This window comes from Pezoporus occidentalis, unplaced genomic scaffold (genome assembly GCF_034315485.1).
Source record: "Pezoporus occidentalis ecotype Australia unplaced genomic scaffold, CSIRO_AGI_Poc_V1 ctg140, whole genome shotgun sequence".
NCBI classification, from domain to species: Eukaryota; Metazoa; Chordata; class Aves; order Psittaciformes; family Psittacidae; genus Pezoporus; species Pezoporus occidentalis.
Genome location: NW_026913210.1, coordinates 734,621 through 753,664, shown reverse-complemented (window position 1 = coordinate 753,664; position 19,044 = coordinate 734,621). Strand labels below are relative to the sequence as shown.

At 45.5% G+C, this 19,044-nt stretch overlaps 1 protein-coding gene across 3 annotated transcripts in view; it reads right to left on the bottom strand.

Annotated features, from left to right (window-relative positions):
* Positions 1-418: 418 nt before the first annotated feature.
* The window catches only part of LOC134159126 (purpurin), a 33,043-nt gene continuing 14,417 nt past the window's right edge, over positions 419-19,044 (bottom strand). Inside the window, exons 2-6 of one of the 3 annotated variants that reach the window (XM_062609749.1) lie at positions 6,296-6,413; positions 4,766-4,902; positions 3,084-3,196; positions 1,811-2,023; positions 419-632 (exon numbers count right to left, since the gene is read on the bottom strand). In XM_062609749.1, the coding sequence (XP_062465733.1) occupies positions 622-632; positions 1,811-2,023; positions 3,084-3,196; positions 4,766-4,902; positions 6,296-6,412 (591 nt within the window). In that variant the 5' untranslated portion in view covers position 6,413 and the 3' untranslated portion in view covers positions 419-621. Of the gene's footprint in view, positions 633-1,295; positions 2,024-3,083; positions 3,197-4,765; positions 4,903-6,295; positions 6,414-7,313; positions 7,406-19,044 lie in introns of those variants that run through there. The other 2 variants (XM_062609748.1, XM_062609747.1) reach the window with 2 other exon arrangements.

Here is a 19,044-nt window from a genome sequence, read left to right as displayed (position 1 = left end):
ACCTGCATACCCCTTGCCCATGGTCCACAAGCCCTCTTCAGCTCAGCCCATACCCCTGCACACCTGGGAGCCTTTCGCTGCAGGTAGCTCTGCTTCTGAGCCCCTCTGCAGGGCTGCTTCTGCCCAGAGCCACCTTGCAAGCAGGGCTGTGCTTTGCTGCGCTCACTGCCTGATGGACTCCCCCAGTGAACCGCAGACCTGCCCCATCTGTCTTGACAATCAGCACTGTCAAGAGACCTGTCCCTGTGACCTCCCCTGCACTGCTCCCCCTGCTTGGTGCTGGAGAAGGACACTGCCCCCACTGTGCTGGAGTCACCTTGGCCACCATCTGACCTCCCCTCCGTGAGTGTCCCCACTCCTCCTGCTCCCCGACAGGACAGCAGGTAACAAAAAGCAATTCCACAAGTGAGGTTTTTTTAAAAACATTTATTGAGAAATGCCACGGTATTCCCTCGAAAATTCAGCTATTGGTGTACTGCACTGCACACAGTTTACAGAATCCCCAAGATTTTCATGTGTTTTTCAGGACAAACACACTACTCAATACTATGATTTTCTTTTCTTATTAGCCGAGTGGCAACTTCAAGACCAAGAGGTCTGGTTCCTGTACTTAAGGGTACTTTAGCAGGCCCCTGTAAAGAAAGAAAGAAAAGTAAACTTTAGTCCTTGCAAGTAAATTTGCAAAGTGCTTTAACAGCTTTTGCGTCTTCAGTGGAGCTGTAGCCGCATCCTCCCTAGGGTACTTCTGAATGAAGATTAGGATGGGGTGCAAAAGATGCTGTCTACATTGCTCTGTGTGTGTTGGTGAAGCACTTCAGCAACCTTTGCTAGTCCCAGCCACCCATGAGTTTTCAGGCACTTCAGCTTGAGCCCACAAGCCAGCTACCCTTCCTCTGCTACAGTGAGCAATACAGAGGGGCATGGGGCAGGGATGCCCATGCCAGTCTCATAACCTCAGGTGATGACAGGACCTGCTCTGAGGTGGAGGGCTGGCTCACACAATGGTGTGAAGTTCAGAATGTTTTAGCTGATATTTCTTTTTTTAAGTCCAGCAGTGCAGGACATGTGTTACTGCAGCAACCCCCCAGACCAACCCCCAGGTTGTCAGGCCTGTCTTAGTAAAGGGCCAATCTCCAGGCAAAGCTGTGGGCATGTGCAAGGTATGAGCAATTAGCTACCAACGAAGAGGAATTTATACTTCCAGCATAGCCTTAAAGCATTATCTGCCTGTCTCATGGGCAGCAAATGAGCTAGAAGATCAGCTCCCATGCCTCCAGAAAAAAGTTCTTTCAAAATGGGCTTTAGACATACTCTGTTTGCATGTGTGTGGCACAACTGCTGACTGCCACTGCCATCAGACACAGAATGGCTGCTCAGAGCCCCTCATCTCTGCTGCTCAGATCAGCCAGGACACAAATCATGCTGGAGCTAAGCAGAGGGAGGGTGCTCATTCCTGAAGGCAGCTTCTCCTCCTTTCCTAGAGGACAGTGCACAGACCTAAGGTAAGATGCTGTTAACCAGGTGGCCAAGACAAAGATCTCCAAGTGCAGAAACACCAGGTTGTTCCACCCATCCCTATTCTATCAGAGTAACAAAGATGGTCTTTCTCTGGTAATGTGTGTTTCAGCACACAGGATTCCTATGAGGGTAAATCTAAGGGTGCAGTACTGCCCTGTAACACACTTTCTCCATTGCATGAACTTCCCTTTGCATCCATTTTCTTCTTGGATATAACATGAAAAAAGCTTGCTGAAAGACGATAATGTAGTTTGCTACAGTTCTGTTGTGTTTGCTTGTGAGCTCAGAGTACCTGACTGAAGTACGGGCTGGAACTGGCCAGACATGCAGATTTCTTCCTGCTTCTGGCGCACGATGCGCTGGATGGCTGGGGGCAGGCCACGGGGGTTGCGTGAGAAGATCAGGGAGTAACCATCATCGCAGGAGCCATCCTCCTTCAGACTGCGGCAGGCATAGGTAATGGCATAGTTGTCATAGTCGGTGTCAATCACCCAGTAGTTGTCCCCTGAAACATCAGAACACACGTGTTGGTCACAGTGGCTAAAACAGAGCAGAGGTGGATGTAGTCATCCTGCAGAGAGACTCCTCACTTCAGCACATGGCAGGGATAGCTTCTGAAAGTATCTAAAGTCACTTCCCGCATCCAGCTTATCTCCACACCATGAAGTGAAGAACTGGACAAACACAGGGCATCTTTGTTCCCTATGAAACTCAGTGCATTTTTGCCTTTGGTTTCTTAGGCTGAAAGGACCTTAGAAGGACTAGGACTTTCCAGGATTTCAGTAACAAGAAATTGCTTTATGTTGCTTGCTCAAGCCTGGGGAGGCAGGGCGTACACATTAAATTTTCACCATACAGATTGCATTTCCTACACAAGCAGCCTCAGCAAAACCTGCCTCCTGTTTTGCAGCCTTGCTCACCCAAGTGCAGTTTGGTGTGGCTTGTCTGCCAACACTAGGTGAATATTCTTCTTTCTTATGCACTAGCATGCCGAATCCTGCCCAACCTCCACAGCTGGAGTCCCACAGCTATGGAGACTTAGGCACAAAGTATGAGGTATGCAGAGTACATAACTGAGGTTCAGCAGTTTCTGCAAGGAGGACTTCATTTCACAGCTCCATTTTGTTCATTCCAGCTGTGTCTCCCTGAGAACTGAACCTTGCTGCTGGAGTACAGATGTGGGTCCATATGTTGCCTCCATTAGCAGAGGAGTATAAGGATGACTGCCCCACAGCATCTCAGCGCTGTGAAGCTCAGGAAGTGCCAGGTTCATCACCCCACCCAGCTGCACAAAATCTGTGTGTGTGATCCGTTTCCTCTAAGCTGCATCCTTCCTGTTAGTATATATGGTGTATAGGAGAGGCCTCTGTGGAGTGTCTGGGTCCTGCCCCTTCGGTGGAGATAAAAAGCACTTCTTGGGTAACGCATCTGCCCCAAAAGAATGCTTTGTCTCCACTTGGAGCAATCTGCTCTCAACTATTTTTCCTGCTCCTGTACGGAACCACACAAACCCGGGCAGCTGTAAGCCATTGCCCAGCACTGGTGGGCTGGAGAAGTTCACTCACCACCGCTGGAGAGGTAGCTGGCCAGTCCCTGGTAGGTCATGTACATCTTTGCTGGAGTGGCTGGGTCAGGTACGGTATACTGAGCAGCCATGTCAGCACAGATCACCCAGAACCTGCAATAACCATCAGACTGGAGGTAAAACCTTGTGGAATGTGAGCTTCTAACAAGAGTCCCTCACTCAGGACTTGGGCAAGAGCCAGGCTATGGTTCATCACAACTGCCTCAGGCATTGGCATGGCCTTTCTCACTGCACTCATTGTCACTAAGTAATGACATACCCCCATCACTGACAGGGCATTGCTCCCATATGTCAGCATATGGTCCCCTCCTCTGCTGTGCAAGCATGCTGTGGCTGGGGCAGTGCCCTGACCCCACTTCAGCTCAGCAGGCTTTTTATCACCGTTTCTGTACAAGCAAACAGCCACCAAGCAATATGATGGACATAATCTCTTGGCTCCCTGCTAGCAGTTTGCAGCATGAGCTGACCTGCATTTGGGCTCATTTGGGCTCGTTTGCTGTGTCCCCGGGTGGAGGTGGCAAGTTTTCTATACTCTTCTAATTCTTCTTAGCTCTATTGGCACAGGGATGTTTGTTACAAGCATAGAAATAATTGCAGCAACTCTGCTGCCCAAGCTAGGTAAAAGCTTTCACACAGGCTATGGGAATCCTGTGCTTATCTTAATCGTCCATTTCTTCTAATGTCCTTCTCTGTTTGCTTTGAATACCACCTGCGCCTTAACACCCTTTGTCAAGTGTTACCTGGATTTGTGAAACAGTGGAAGGGTCTGCATTACCTTCCTTGCACAGGCCACACTTCCCCATTACCCTGATGCTGCAGAAATAAATCCCTGGCATCTTTGAGACCCCACTTGGTTTCTGAAGAGTTCTTTCAGGAATCTTCCCACCCACAATGCATGGTATGCCTTCAGACCTTCATTTGCCCCATTCCAAGACATCCTGAAGTGCTGTGCTTTTGAGACCTTCACAGACACTCTTCTGTGCTATTATTCATGCAGTTAGACAGTTTTTGGTCGTTAATGCACAACAGCACTAGTGCTAGCCCACTGGAAGCCTCATATTTTCTTTTCCACACCCAGAAAGCTATTTAATTCTTTTACATGCTGTAATTCCTTACAGTAACCATGGCCAACAGGCAAAACTCTTAAGCTTCCTTACATCTGTCTATTCAGGCATCACAGTGGCATTCAAGTGTTAACCCTGTGTTTTCCTCAGCAATCTGTCTAACACTGTGTTGAAAGGTCTGTGAAAGTAGTGCCTACTTACACTCCTTTCTTTCCACTGAACCTCTCAATGGAGTAAGAGCCCCACAGGCTTTGCTAGCTCCTCTCATTTGATTGCAATTCATTTAGCTAACCACTCCCTTGTTCAAGATTCAACTTTATAATTGACTTTATGCAATAGTTTTGTGATGAACCCAGACCAGAGCCAGGCTGAGAAGTAACCAGGACTCAAACGTGTCTAACCTCTGACCCCTAATACATTACCTTGTTTGTGCTTCCCTTTTTGATGAATAAAGCCCAGAACTAGATGATCTTAAGGTCCTTTCCAACCCTAACTATTCTACGATTCTATGTTGTGTACTCAGGGTAGATCACAATCCATGTCCCCCTCCTCTAGTACCTCATGGCAGCAACCAGAGCTAAAAGTCAAGAGAACTCACCCAAAAAGTTTGACTCGGCCTTTGGATGATGCTGTCATTGTGCCATCTTCCTCCACGGTGTATTCAGCAGAGATGTTGTCCTGAAGGAAAAGGCCTTCTGGATCCTTCTTGGCCAGGGCATACCATTTCCCTGCATACTGAAATGAAAGACTGTTAATATCTGGATTGATCACCATTTTTGTAACTACCCATTGCCTAGCCTATGGAGAAAGTCTGAGTTTGGGTGGGTATGTAGCACACAAGTCCTGCTACGCTGCCTAATGAATCCTTGCTTCTGTTCCAGGAGTGGGTCTAGCAGATATCTGCACTACTGTGTGCATGTACTCATTGTTGCGTGAGATGTTCCCCATCAACAGGGACCCGACACAGAGAGCTTCTCCCATCCGGAGATGCCTGCTTGGGAGTCAGGCTGGTTCTTCCCTCTTCCCATTCAGGCCCCTGCTTTTCCATGGAAGATGCAATTAACAATGCCAAACTGCAGCCACAAAGACCTCAGCAAGCCAGCTGGAGACACTCTTGTGGCTGCTGGGGGCCACAGTCGATCTTTTCACCAGCTGATGGTGAAAAACCAGCAAAGCAGAAAGCAACAATTCTGCATTATAAAGAGGAAAGGATGTGCTGGGGAGGTTAGCAGCAGGGGAAATGGAATGAAATTAAGGGGAAGAAAACCCCTAGGAAAAACACGGGTCCCTGAAAATGCACAAGCAACATCTAGTAAAATGAAAACAAGATTTAAACAGGTGACAGACAGGAAGCCTCTCAAAAGTTAACATCATTAGTAGAAATATTGAGGAAAGCAGAATTAGCTGTGTTAAATTTGATTCTCCAGAGAAACTAATGAAATATGCTTGGCACGTTACATGCTTAAGCTTGAAGCAGAGTCCAAAATTCCCAAATACTGGAGCCTGAGAAACACTGACTTTTTAAAACCAAAGCTCTCCCCAGAGATGGGCTTGTGTCCAGCAAAGCCAATCCTGTATAGAGAAAGTGCTGACCCCTTCCCAGATGCAGCTGCAAGTGGTGTTTCCCGAGGGACTGTTAAATAGTTCTGGACCATTCCAGCACTAAGCTAGCCCTGATTTCCTCCTCGGAGGCAGGCAGATTAAATGCTGTGTTTAAACAAGAGTCTGTGTTCAGGATACCCAGCTAGGTAAATCAGCAGTTTGCTGTGACTCCCAGGAATGGCTGGTGGTGGATGCAAGTCCCCTGGGCATGTGCTGGGGCTTTCTGTCTGGTCGAAATTGTTTCATTCATGGGACCGCTCAAAGATGAGATCTGCACCAAGCTTTGAGCTAACAGAAGGTGACATCTAACAGAATAGTGTCCCTGACTTTCAAGGCTGATTTTACCATTATGCTCAGAAAGTTAAACAGCAGTAAGAGAAACAAACTACAGGAACTTTGAGAGACACACACAAAAGAAGTTAACTTCTTGGTGAGGAACCCCTTTAGATTAGCACCACCAACAACCTGGAAAAACAGTTAATATATGAAGCTTCTTTACATATATGGTTGAAGTAACCATACTTACCCTTTTCGGATCAAAATTGTCTTTCACAGCAAAAGACTCTACTGCGCAGGTCTGAGCCAGGCTGTATTCAACAGTAGAAAAGATTGAGGCCAGGAAAACGTATTGTGTGTATTTCATTCTGCAAGACAAAAGCAAACATGGGGGTTTATTTCATGCAATAGATGTAGCTAGCAGATGTAGAGGAGCTAGTGCTGTGCCTACAGATACAGATTCCCCTCATTTTAAAACTAGTTTTTTTCCATGCTGAGTAGAGTACTAACTCATCCCCCCTACTAGGGCATTGTGGTGCCTAGATCCAGCCAAAATTAGACATCAGTGGCAATTACTTCATAAGAGTGTTTTGCTTGCCAGTGATAGCATTGTGGTTTTTTTTTTTTACATTGCAGATCAAGCCAGACTCTGGATGAGGTTGGTAAGAACTGATACAAATTTGATTTTCTTTAGGTTTTTGTTTTCACAAGAAGAGTGATGTTGCAATGAGCTCTGGTAAAGTGCTGTGGGTTGAAAGGATGGTGAGCGTACACTTTGTTTTTAAGTTAGCAACGCTATGTTCTTTATGACCAGTTCTCATCACTGAAACAGGCTCTTCCTAGCTGCCTACCCTAATGGCAAAATACATCTTAGTATTGTTTGCCCTCATACCATTCCCTCTACACACATGACATGATATTCAGTTTCTAGAGGCTTGATCTGCCATTGCAGCACAGCCACAAGGTGGCCATGGCTTTTCTCAGGTATCCCAGTTCATCTGTATCCCAGCATATTTGTGTTTCTCACATTTTGAGGAGAGAGCATTTGCATTATAGATTCTTGGAGAGTATTTGACCCTGAATATCTGTTCTGATGCCAAGGTAAAACACAATTACCTGAAACCTGCCTGCAGCATCCAAGGTGAGCTACCAATCCAGGACTTCCAAATACCCAAGCAGCTACTCTGTTATAGCTGCTGTCTTGCAGCCTGCACTTCCCTGCTGCAAGAGATGCTAATCTGGCCCACCTCTGCTGAAGAGGGACCCACCTGTTGGAGTAGAGGTGCTCAAGATCCCTGAGACCACTCTGCTTCGTTCTTTGGGTTGCAGTCAGCAGGAGAGTTTTGTGTCAAATGCCTTCCAGCTGCCTTTAAATAATGAATGTGTAAAGTCACTAATTGGTTATTTTTGTTCGTGTGCCTGAATAAAACTCTTAATCTTGGATAATCCATTATGTAAAAACCAACTGTAATCCTCACACTGGTGGGTCTGACTGCCACCCTAATACAAACACAGCTTTTACATAATGGAAAAAGCTGTCCAGAAAGCTAATAAATCTGCTGATGTGATTGAAACACACCTTTGTCTTATTGAAGTCTTTCTGCTACTAACACGTGTTAGGAGAATAAGCACAGAGCATTAACCAGAGAAACTCATGGACTATACATACTCATCTGCATAGGCACGTGTTCATATTTGACAATTCACATGGGGTAGGTATGTAATTAGCTCCTCCGATATCTGCATTGTCAAATTAAGGTGATCCTTGAAAAAGTGGAAAGACATTATGCATTATCTACAGGGAGAGGTATGTGTGTGGGCGTGAAGATGAGAGAATAAAGATTTTGTCTTCATGTTCACATCAAAATCTTGGAATGCCCAGTTCTCTTGTGCACTGAAATACACGTTCTTCCCAGTTCATCCTGTCAACATTTCCAGTTGCATAAACACTGTAGCTCTCTTATTCACAGTATGTTCTTCCTAGAAGCCTTCCATGGGGATGCAATAAAGCACAAAAAGATGAAAAGGCAGAAATAGCTGGAAAAACATTTTTGCTAGCAAACCGTGCCTGCCATTCTTAGCATTTCCCCAGGTGCCCAAGGAATTTCCCCAACTGCAAAGGCTGCTCATGTAGTCTTTCTACCCAGGGTTGCCTGAGAGATTTGAGACTTCAGACGCTCATCTAGCAGTTCCCAGCACTAGCAGTTACTTCTCCCATGAGGCTCCCGGGTGTTGGGGAGCCTGGGGCATACCCTGTAGGCATAATCTTGTAGATCCTATGGAGTAAGCCCAAGAAGTCCTGAACCTCCTGGTACTGATCCAACAATCTGGGCATTCAGAGTAAGGCTAAAGCCTTCTGGATGTGTTGGACTTGCTGCAGAGATCGCTTACAACCACTTGCCCAGGCATTCCTGATCAGAAGCATACAACCTTGCCCCATAACTAGTGTGAACTGTGTTGCTTTCCAGGCAACTTGTTTACAGTTGCCTGTTACTATGGAAAGACAGTCCTTGCTTGCTGCAAGAGGAAACTTTGATTTGGCCTGTGCACAGCTTCTACCTACACTTCAGATGAAGTAGTCTAGCAGAGAGACTGATCATACCCTGTTCATGCCATCTCCATGGCTACAAAGGCAACCAGGCAACTTCACAGGGGAGTGACCTGCTGATAACTGAGATGGGAAGGTGACAGCACCAATCCCGGGCTGGGGGGACCAGGAGCAAGTGCCACAGCGTGCCCTGCTCTGCCTGATGGAGTGGCTTCGTGCTGTCTCCGTCACCTCCCCAGCCATGGTGGGGCCACACCACCACACCCTGTGCTCTTGGCCTTTTATAAGTGGCTTTCTTTGGGGCAGGTGGAGCACTTTTGGGCTGGCCAGTGTCATGCACAAAGATCCTTCTTCCCCTGGGCATTTTGACTGGGTTTATCTAGTAACACCAAGACCTGGAGGTTTGGGGAGAGGTACCAGCTGCTTTGTGTCCTGGGCAATGTGGATCTACCTTGTCCTGCCTGGACCCCTTGGCCTGATTTTCTGGAAGGATGCCAAATAGCCTTTTGCCAGACTAATCCTTGAGCTACAGCTGTCTGCTCACCGTATGCACCATGCTCCAGTGTGGAGCAGTGTCCCTGAAAGGACTGAGCAGGGCTCGTGGCCTCCTGCACTGAGTATGAGGATAACCAGCTCTGTCAGTTCGGGCGCTGCTCATTGCCTGTGGCCTTAAGCACACACTGTGCAGCCTACTTCATCTAGAAGTGAAAGGAAAATAACAGAAAGCCTAGTTAATTTCTTTATAGTACTTTGCCACTCAAAGAATGACATAAAACGTGAATTCTTAAACTGACTTCTGCATGCTAGATGCCCTCTGTATTTTCAAAGAAATTCCTGCTGACACTGAATCTGAGTGCAGAAGTGTGCTTTTCCAGAATGGCTCAGGGATTTGAGAGAGAAAGAAGTGCAGTCTTTTCTGTGAATTTGAAGGGCTTCAAAACACTCATTGCTTTGTCTGTTTCCAACAAAACAGATTAGTTTATGTCCGTGTGAGACATAGGTGACACTTGAAGCCATGCTTAGGTGACTATTTAATCCCCTGGGGATTAGAGGCATGCTAATAATAGCTAATCACAACACAAGATTTTGGTTGGTGACCATAACATCTGTCACTGCGCTGTATGCTGTTTGGAATAACAAAAAAGTAATAAAACTAATCTTCATTTTCACAGTATTATGGTAGTTTGTGCTGCACATAGAAAAAGAAAGGGAGGTGTAAAAGCACTGAAGGATATTCCTGGGCCTGTTGTATTTGGTGTAACATGAAACAGATTGTATAAAAACAAAGCTACACTGCAGGATCCAGTTGTCAAAGAAGGTATCCAAGGGCCTGTTCCAGACCTGCTTATTAAAACTGAATGTTTTCTAATAGAAGATTTGTCCTGACCAAATAAACCACGTATTCAGTGTACTGGACTCAGCACCAAAGTAACTGGTAGTTTCAGTGGCCTGGTAAAACAGGTGTGCAGGCAAGACAATCTTATTACCTGCCCTAACATATGAAATTCAGCAGCAGCAGTTTTGGGTTTCCTACCCCTAGCAGCCCTTCTCCTTCTGTCTTATTATTGGAATAAGCACGGGTAAACTGCTCTGGGAATTACTGCAATTGCACTGCTGGCAGCTCAGCTGTGCTAGCTCAGCAGCTGATGGCACAGTATCAGGACTCTAAATAGCCTCCTGCGCTAGGCATTAAGTTCCCTGCTGTCCAGTAGGCACTCAAGTTGTGGGCTTGTTTACCAGGGTGCTGGAGAACAACTACGTGTAGATGCTTTTTGAGTCAGCTTTGGCATCTCTTGTAGAGGTTATTGCACTGTAAGTTGGGAGGATTTCCTGCTCCAGCTTTAGATCTAACTTGTGAGGCTGAGGATGGAGGGCTTCCTTCTGGGGTGTCACACACATGTGCCTGTGTTGCTGGAGGACCCATGTCCCAAGGACTGAGAGGACAGTGATAGTCTGTTCTACTTCCTTACCAGGGCAGGAGGCAGGAGAAACAAGGTTTTCCCAATCAGGCTTGCACACCACTCGAAGGTCATTGACTAAGAGGTTCTGGGTTTCTGTGACTTCTGCTCAGAAATGCTGATCTTTCCCTCCGAAGGGAGTGACTCAATACAGATGAAGAAGAAATCATTTGAAGTTTGTTCCTCTCGTGGTTCAAGGGTAAGGTTCTTGGGTGTGCTACGTTATTAGATAAAAAAAGCATCATAAATCACTGCCTTATTACTTTCAAGGTGCCATTCAAATACCTCACAGCTTTAAATAACAAAAACTGAAAGGCACCTTTCCCATCTGAAGTGTGATAGTGTCTTTCTTGCTCAATGTTTAGACTGACAGTTGGTAGAGCAAGGGCTCCTATGCGTGCACACAACACATCTCAGACAGACACACATGTCCCCCCCCCAGTTCACAAGTGAAAACGTGAGGCTGCTCAAAGCATGGAAGAGTCACGGAGCCTCAGGGCCTCTGCTGTTATGGGTAGCCAGAACAGGGAGAAATGATTTTCTCAGGGCAATTGACAAGAGCTTGGCAGCAAAAAAATGTTCTTGTCTCTCTCTCATTCAGCACAGGCTGAATGCAAAGCTGACTAAACTCTCTTCTGAAGTGGGATTTTAGCATACTGGGATCCATCAGCCAAAAAGGAAGATGGTCTTTTGTGCAGTCTCCTGTTTTCTGCACAACTGTATGGACAATGGTTGCAGAATGATCAGTGAGCTGCTGGATATCCCTCTTCAAGCCGTGACAGTTTCTCTAATGGCCTGTTGCTACTCTGTACCAAGATCATCCAGGCCTCAGGCAACCTGGTGAAAAATGACCTGTTTTGACTACCAAATAAAGAGATGGACATTTTGGTTGTTGTTTTCTAGGGTTTACTACTAGGTGTACTGTTGCCATATCTATATACATATCTAGTATTTACTGCTACTGACCGGGTCCATTTGCAGACATTGGCAGGTTTATTAATTTTAGTTGCAGCATTTGGTTAAACATGCTGTCTTTTCATGCCTACGCACCAGCTCCTGGAGGGCCGAGATCAGGCTGGAGAGCCTGCCTTTTTCAAGTGGGAAAGGAGGGTGGCATCTGCAAACATGAGAGGGGTTCAGCTGTCTGGAGCTAAGGTCTTTGCACTTGAAGACAGCTGTGGAGTATTTCCATGGACTGATCCTACTCTTCTCTTTGGGCAAGGCAGGAGCAAGGGGGATGTTCCCTTGAGGCAGAAAATATTCCCTGCCGCATTTTGCAATGAGGTAGCAGACTGGATTTTATTTAATCCCTGGTGTTATTCCCAGGATGCCTTCAAAAACCAAGAGGCACAGAGGGTAGGTGGATAGCCCTGAAGACGTAAATAATGCTTGTATTATTCTAAGTCTGGTTCCTTTTCCATTGGTGCAACAGAAGCATCTTAACTCCATATACTCAGGAATAAATCTGTAGGCTCCAACTTGTTGCAAAGCATCGTGTAACAGTAGAATATATGTCCTCCATTACATATTGCAGACAGTAAGTGCTGCCTCCAGGTGATTGCTCCAGATTACTCCAGTGGGGTATTTACAGCCCTTCACATGGTATGCATCTCAAGGTGCTTTACAGAAGTGATACTGTTGGCACAGAGCTTGAGTAGTTCTGGGTAAGCCAGGCTGCCCCTGCCAGTCCTGATGATGGATTTAAAAGCTAAAACCAGAAGCACAAATTAACAAAGCCAGGGGAATCTTATGTGCATATAGCCAAAGGCCATTAGTCAGGCACCTGGCCTTTCTGAGCATTAAAGGACACAGTTTCCATCTGCAACAGAAGGCAGAAACAGACTAAGGAGGAAAGGTTTAGGTCAGTGCTCTCTGAACTTCAGGAAGAGGGCAGTTGAGAGCATGAAGCTTATTAGAGAGTCACAGAGCTACAGAATAAGCCAAAGGCTCTCACATACAACTGCATTTTAGCTTTCTGTCTCTGCTTCCTCTGTGGGAGAAAAGGATGGACTTCATTATATTGCTTTGCAAAAGGGAAAAGAACTATGAGGTTTCTAAGCTATCAAAGATGATTAAGTTATTGCTACTTATTTCCTGAGCGATTTTGTTTGTTTTATGCTTTAAACAGCTGTTTTTCTTTGAAACTGCAAGACCCGAGATAGAACAAGTCTTCCATTGACAGGAAACTTCCCCATTCTTACCACGGCATGCTTCTCATCAGCTAAGGGCACTTACCTAGCAAAGTGAGGAGCTACAGCTGCTCCTGCTATGACCAGTAAACACCTGTATGGCCCGACTTTTTGCTGGTTTCTGGAATATGAGTACTTGCTTCCTCTAAGCTGCAGCCTTGTACCTGCTGATGTTGCACCCCTCTTTACACTGTTCTGCTGTGTACACTGAGACTACCCAGTCTCTCCCAGCTTTTTCTCATGATTTCTTGGCCTGACCTTTTCTTACCCATGGCAGCTATGCTCAGTCTCACACTTCTTGTTCCCCAGTTTTCCACAGTAGTCTGTTCTTTGATTTAAAGCCACTTTCTGTGCTTGCATCCCTGTGCCCAGCACTGTCACCTCATCCTGCCAAGGCCTATCCCTGAGCCACCTCCATCTTCTCAGCAAGCCATCAGCCTCTTTCTAAACTCACCTGAACACATATTCCTCTGAGTATCTTCCCATCCTGGTTTAGTTGCTGTGGAGCAGTTGTGCTGAGAATCACTTGGCACCACCTGTTCATATCTCAATAACCAAAAGCAAACACTGAAATCCTTCCCAGGGGACCCTTTCAGCCTTGATTTCCCCCTACCCAAGAGCTCCCGTGGCTTTAAGAAATGCATCTGTCCGCTGGATCTTCCCTGGCGAGAGGCTCAAAGATTTTCCTCAATACTCAGTTTCAAAAGTATGGGAGGGCATTTTCTGTTGGCATTTGCCTCATGGCCTTCATGGCTCATCACCACTCTTTTTCATCACTGTACTACCCATGCTCTCCATATTCCTTCCTGTGTTTCAATACTTGGCTGTTTCCACTGCTTCATATGGACTCATTACCCCTTTTCTTCTTCCTCATTACTTTATAATGTCTTCTGTTCTTTCTTTACTCTTGAAGTTAGAGTGAGTTTCTCTGTTCCACTTCTTTTCTGCTCAACAGTGCTATTCTCTGCTTTCTTTTTTCCATTGTGGCCATGTTGCCTGTAAATCACTGATTTCAGATGCTGCCCTTTTGTTCTTCAGACATCTGCAAACCTTTTCTTAAAGCCTCTTCTCTTTGTAATTTCTCACTGACACTGCATGAGCAAACCTACTTCTGGGAAGATATGAGCACCTATAATTGTGTTATTAATGCTCCTTATGAAAGTTTCATGTGTCCTACTATCATGTTTTCCTTAATTCCGTGCCCACAGTATGTGGGAAGATGGCTTCACAAGGACTGCACATGGTGGAGTTTGGGAAGAGTTTAATGATCTTTTTTGTTCTTCAGCTTCACAGGACATTTGACCAGCTAAGTAATCTTCTTATTCAAGGTTCGGTGATTTGTGCTAAGAGCTTTGGATACAATCTGTCAATTGCAAGGTAATAAACTTATGTAGTCTTACTGCAGAAATTGTCATTGCTGCTGTACTGTAATAATTTTTGTAACCGAGGCCATAAAATTAAGAGAAAGAGAGTCTGTCCATGTTTACAATGTATACAAGGAGGATAAAGACAAGAAGGCATGTCACCATGTCAGGTCTGGTGGACTTCCTCAAGGCTACTTAAGTACATTTCCAGTCTTCTGTCATGGGAAAGATAGATGCCTTTTCTTGTACATGTTTCTTAAAAAATAACAGCCAGACTTGCCAAATCCAAAACTAACTTACGTGCTAGAGTTCAAGGGAAGTGTGCCGCTTTCAGAAATTCAGGACTTGTTCTGGAGCACTGGGCAGTGCAGGGACCGGCCTCTCACACACTACCATTTCCTTGAGTGAAGTACCTCCATTATAGCAGGTGCTATTACACCACTCAGCAATTATTGATAAAACCACACACAAACAAAAAAAGCATTTATTTTTAAAGTTTGCAAGATTCTGAATTTAGGGAGAGGGCTGGGTTTGGGGGGGGGGGGTGTTTTGTATGTTTTTTTTATTTCAGAAATAAAATCAAACAGTTAACTGAGAAGTAGCCTAGTGTTAACATGAAAAGGTACTTTCTGGGTTCTACCAAGTTACGGAGCTTAAAAGCATTTGGCAGGCTAACCCAGTATGCCTACTGATTGTTGCTTACTCTGAACATACTACTATCTAAAGTAAAAGTTTGTATTTATGCATGTGTCTATAACACTACTTCCTCTCTGTGAGTACCATTTAGTTTCAAATCTTTGACTGTTTACTGCAACTCACCAATGCAACACTTAAATTAGTATGCTAATGTAAAAGTAATTCTCCAAAAGGATTCATAAGGGGAGGGCTAATGGTCATGAGAAGATGGAGACAACATTCTGGCCAAAATGCAAGCAAAATTTTGTGAGGGGTGTCGAGGTGCTTATTTTGACTCCAAAACACATTACTCACCCTTTGCAGTTGAGATGCCAGCAGCATGCTTTCCCCTGTTCACTGTAGCACATGGGATTTATACTTCATTATAAACATTTAATGATCCTACTATAATTCAGATATCCCCTATCCAATCAGCAAGAAAACAGAGCTCTAGCATAAGAAGCTGCTGCTCAAGCTGTGACTTCTTCAAACCTTGAATTGTCACTAAGCTGTGCTCCTATGCTCCACTTCTGTATTCCTGTGTAACAGCCAGAATACATTAAAACAAGTGTGCAGCTCAGGCTGTGCTCATGCACATCCCCCAGCTGACACATGTCCTCTTGCTGCCATCCTGCACTAGGGGCAGGACTCAGAGCTTGCCCGGGGTGGGCTGTAGGATCCACTTCTCCACTCCCTGAGGTCCCTCTGAAAGGCAGACATGTCCTCTGCTCTCCCAGTTTGAACCATCCCCAGACTTATAGATCATGGAATGGTTTGTGTTGGAAAGGACCTAAAGTTCATTCAGTTCCAATTCCCTTGACATGGGCAGGGATGCCTCACACTAGACCGGGTTGCTCAAAACCCTGTCCAACCTGGCCTTGAACACTACCAGGCGTGGAGCAGCCACAGCTTCCCTAATGGCCTTCACCCCTCATCCATCTCCAGCTTCCTTGCCCACGGGTGCCTGCAGAAAATTGCTGCAGCTTCCCACCCACTGATAGCTCTGCTAGCCAGGACCACAGGCAGGAATGGGTCTCGACTGCCTGGAACAGGGAGCAATAGCCCTGGAGGCAGGGTCATGCTGTGGTGCCACCTAAAGGCCCGTGAACAGCCATGGAGAGGAAAGAAAAGCCAACAGAGGGTGCTGAGACAGAGCCATGAGTTTTTGCACACTAGTCCACTACATGGCAAGAAGTAATCGTTGTGAGGCTGAAGGACTGAGCTGGACATCAGGGGCAAAAGACTCTGTCCCCGGAGGAGTGAGGGACACAGCTCTGATCCTCGCTGGGCTTCCTTGGTTCCAGGCAGGAAAGCTTATTCATGGATACAAGCAGGTGCCATGACAATATTACTTAGTAAATCAGATAAGCTGCAATCTTATTATGCCAACAGATGAGTGGGCCGGAAAGGTTTGAGTGTAGCTGTCAATACATCATCCTGTATGGATAATGTCTAATCAAATTAGTCCCTTGCAGCTGCCCTCCCCACAGCCTCTTGGTTAGGAGGAAAACATTGTTCCCATGAAGGAGGGGCAGAAGAATCTTTGGACCTAACATCCCCAGTGCTTGCCATCACCGTTCCTGCTTTGCAGGTTGTATCTGCACCATCTGCTTTGGACACATAAATGACTCTAACAGTACTGCTTCTCTTGGGCGGTATTTTTTGCACGACATTAGCTGGATGGTTTTACTTCACAGCTGGAGTTTTAGTAGTGTCCGTCATGGGAGTGGGGAGAGGCTGTGGCATGAGTTATTGGGTGGGGAGGAACTTTGTCTCAGAGATTCCAGCTCGTCTCCCCAGCCACGAGCCAAGCCTTCAATTCAGTTTAAGCATTTGAGGTTTCCATGTCAAATTCAGTTTAAAGGACATCTACCAACACCCAACAAGGCAGAGGTCTTATGCCAACTCTGCAATTCAGTTTTAAAGCTATTAAAACCAAATGTGTGCAACTACATGTGCTCAGATATTATGCTGTGTGACAGCCCAGTGCAAGTTTCTTAAAATAGCAGCCTCATCCTCCTCCAAAATCCTCCATTGTCTGCCTAAGTCCAATCAAAGAACATTATCCTATTGCAAGCTTAGACTGTACCCACCTCAGTTATCATTGTTATGCCAGCAGTGGCTTTCATGGTGCCACCTGTGTTTCCCTGAAGGCCTGGGGAACACCTGTATCCTTTCACCATGCTTGAAATTCTGGGTACATCAGGACATCACCCTTTTCCAAGGGATCTGCTCTGGCACTGCTGGCTCCCTTTGCACAGATGATGTAGATTTCCATGCACTATTCCTGTGTGGTTTCAACTACGCTGCAGTTACACAGCCCTGGCTTGGCTTAACCAATATTGCCTCAGTTTCTCCACTTCTGCAGCTATGAACTTTAGTACTTGGGTCCTTTATTCTTTCCCCTTGTTAAGGGGAAACATGCTTGTTAAGGTTCAAACTGTGCATGCAGAGGAAAGAACAGAGCTCGGATCTTTCATATTTGGAGCCTGGAGTGTCACTGTTGGATGCTGCTTGTTCTTCATACAAATGTTTCAAACAAAAATATTTATCTTGAACATTTCATGCAAACAAAGTGTGAGTGTCTGGGAGGTCTGGATCCAAAAGAGTGCCAGCTTCCATTCAATATGAATAGTTCACCCATTTACAATTTTTCACAACCCAAAAGCATGTACAACATTTTTCATACCCTTTAATACAGCCACCAAACCTGTTTATGTCAGCTTACACATAAAGAGTGAAGCAATACAGACTGGAAAACACCATATGCTACCAAGCCAAAAGGACCTTCTGTTCAGACATAGGGCATCCTGAGTATGTCTTACAACTGTATAGCTCTGTGCTATAACATTCTTTTCATACACAGCCTGATTCCCGGACATTGAAATAATTCAGGGAAGTAACCATGAGCTCCCAGGAGAACTTCTCTCCTTCCACAAATCCAACCTGGCACAAGGGAAGTCCACTAAATCAGAAAACTACCAGGCCACAGTATGCTAGACTGTAAGAGGAGCTACACTTCACATCAGACATTCTTCAAATTCCATGTACAGGAAAGTTCATTCCTTTATGATACCAGCATCCAAAATGTGTTAGTAATCTAGCAATATTTTTAATGGTTTTACTTTTACCCAGTCCTTTTTCCTCTCCGTCACTGAGGGATGAAACAAGACTTGTACTTTACAGCACACTGGTAGGGCCCAGGTTGATACTGGGGTGGAGGCCTTGGAAGGCAGTAGGATGCCACTGGCTTCCACTGCACACCAAGCAACATTATTCCTATCTGTCAGGTTTACACTGCCACAAATGAAGCTTTTCCTGTTTGTCTAAGCAATCGTTTCCTCACACATAACTGGCCAGTGAGGTTGTGGACTGTAGGTGGCTAGACTCACAGGAAAATGAGTTTTCCTCCAGCTATAAGAAGTTGTTTATCCATCACACTTCCAGCAGGCTGGCATCATTACATGTGTATCACAGAAGGTATTTTCTGGGAAAAAGGATGGTGTCTCTGGTTCTAGGGGTGTCTAAGATAGGGTGCAAGCCTTTTCTAGCTATTGTGGAAGCCTTTCCAGTGCTTCTTGTCCTTCATTACTATGAAGTAATGAAATCTCCTGTCCTACATTACTGTGAAGAACACATAGTTCCCTTTATCTTCCCAGTTGCCTTTTATGCAACTGGGGACTGCTTTGTTCAGAAAAGAGATGACTTGGAAGAGACACGACAAACCTGTCTTTCCTCAGAGATCACATTTTCCTACTGTCTTCCAGGTGACACATCTGTTTAGTACAACTTGGTATAATCTCTTATACAATAGAATGTTCACTTAATGGGTGTACAGCTCCTTCTGCCTGGCGTTGTTGACACATGTTCAGCCTGTGACAAGCCCAGAATAGTGGCTTCATCACCTTGGACTCACCAGATGACTGTTCTCCACATAAGTAGAGCTTTCCATGCATCCTTGGTGAGTTCTAGTCCACCTGCACACACCTGTCTGCAACTTAATTGTAAGATGGTGCCCAAACATATTTACAGACACCTGGCCACAGCTCATACACATCCAATTTTATTCCACCCATCAGTGGAAATACTGAGATGCTCTACATCTATGACAGCCTCCATGGAGAATCTTACTCGAGACGTTCTTACGTTTCATTAGTGAGCTACTAACAACAACTCTTCATCTTCCATATGGATTTGCCACCACCTTCTAACTATTTCTTCTAAGCCCCCACCTTAAAAGACAGAATATTTTGTGTGTAATTTTC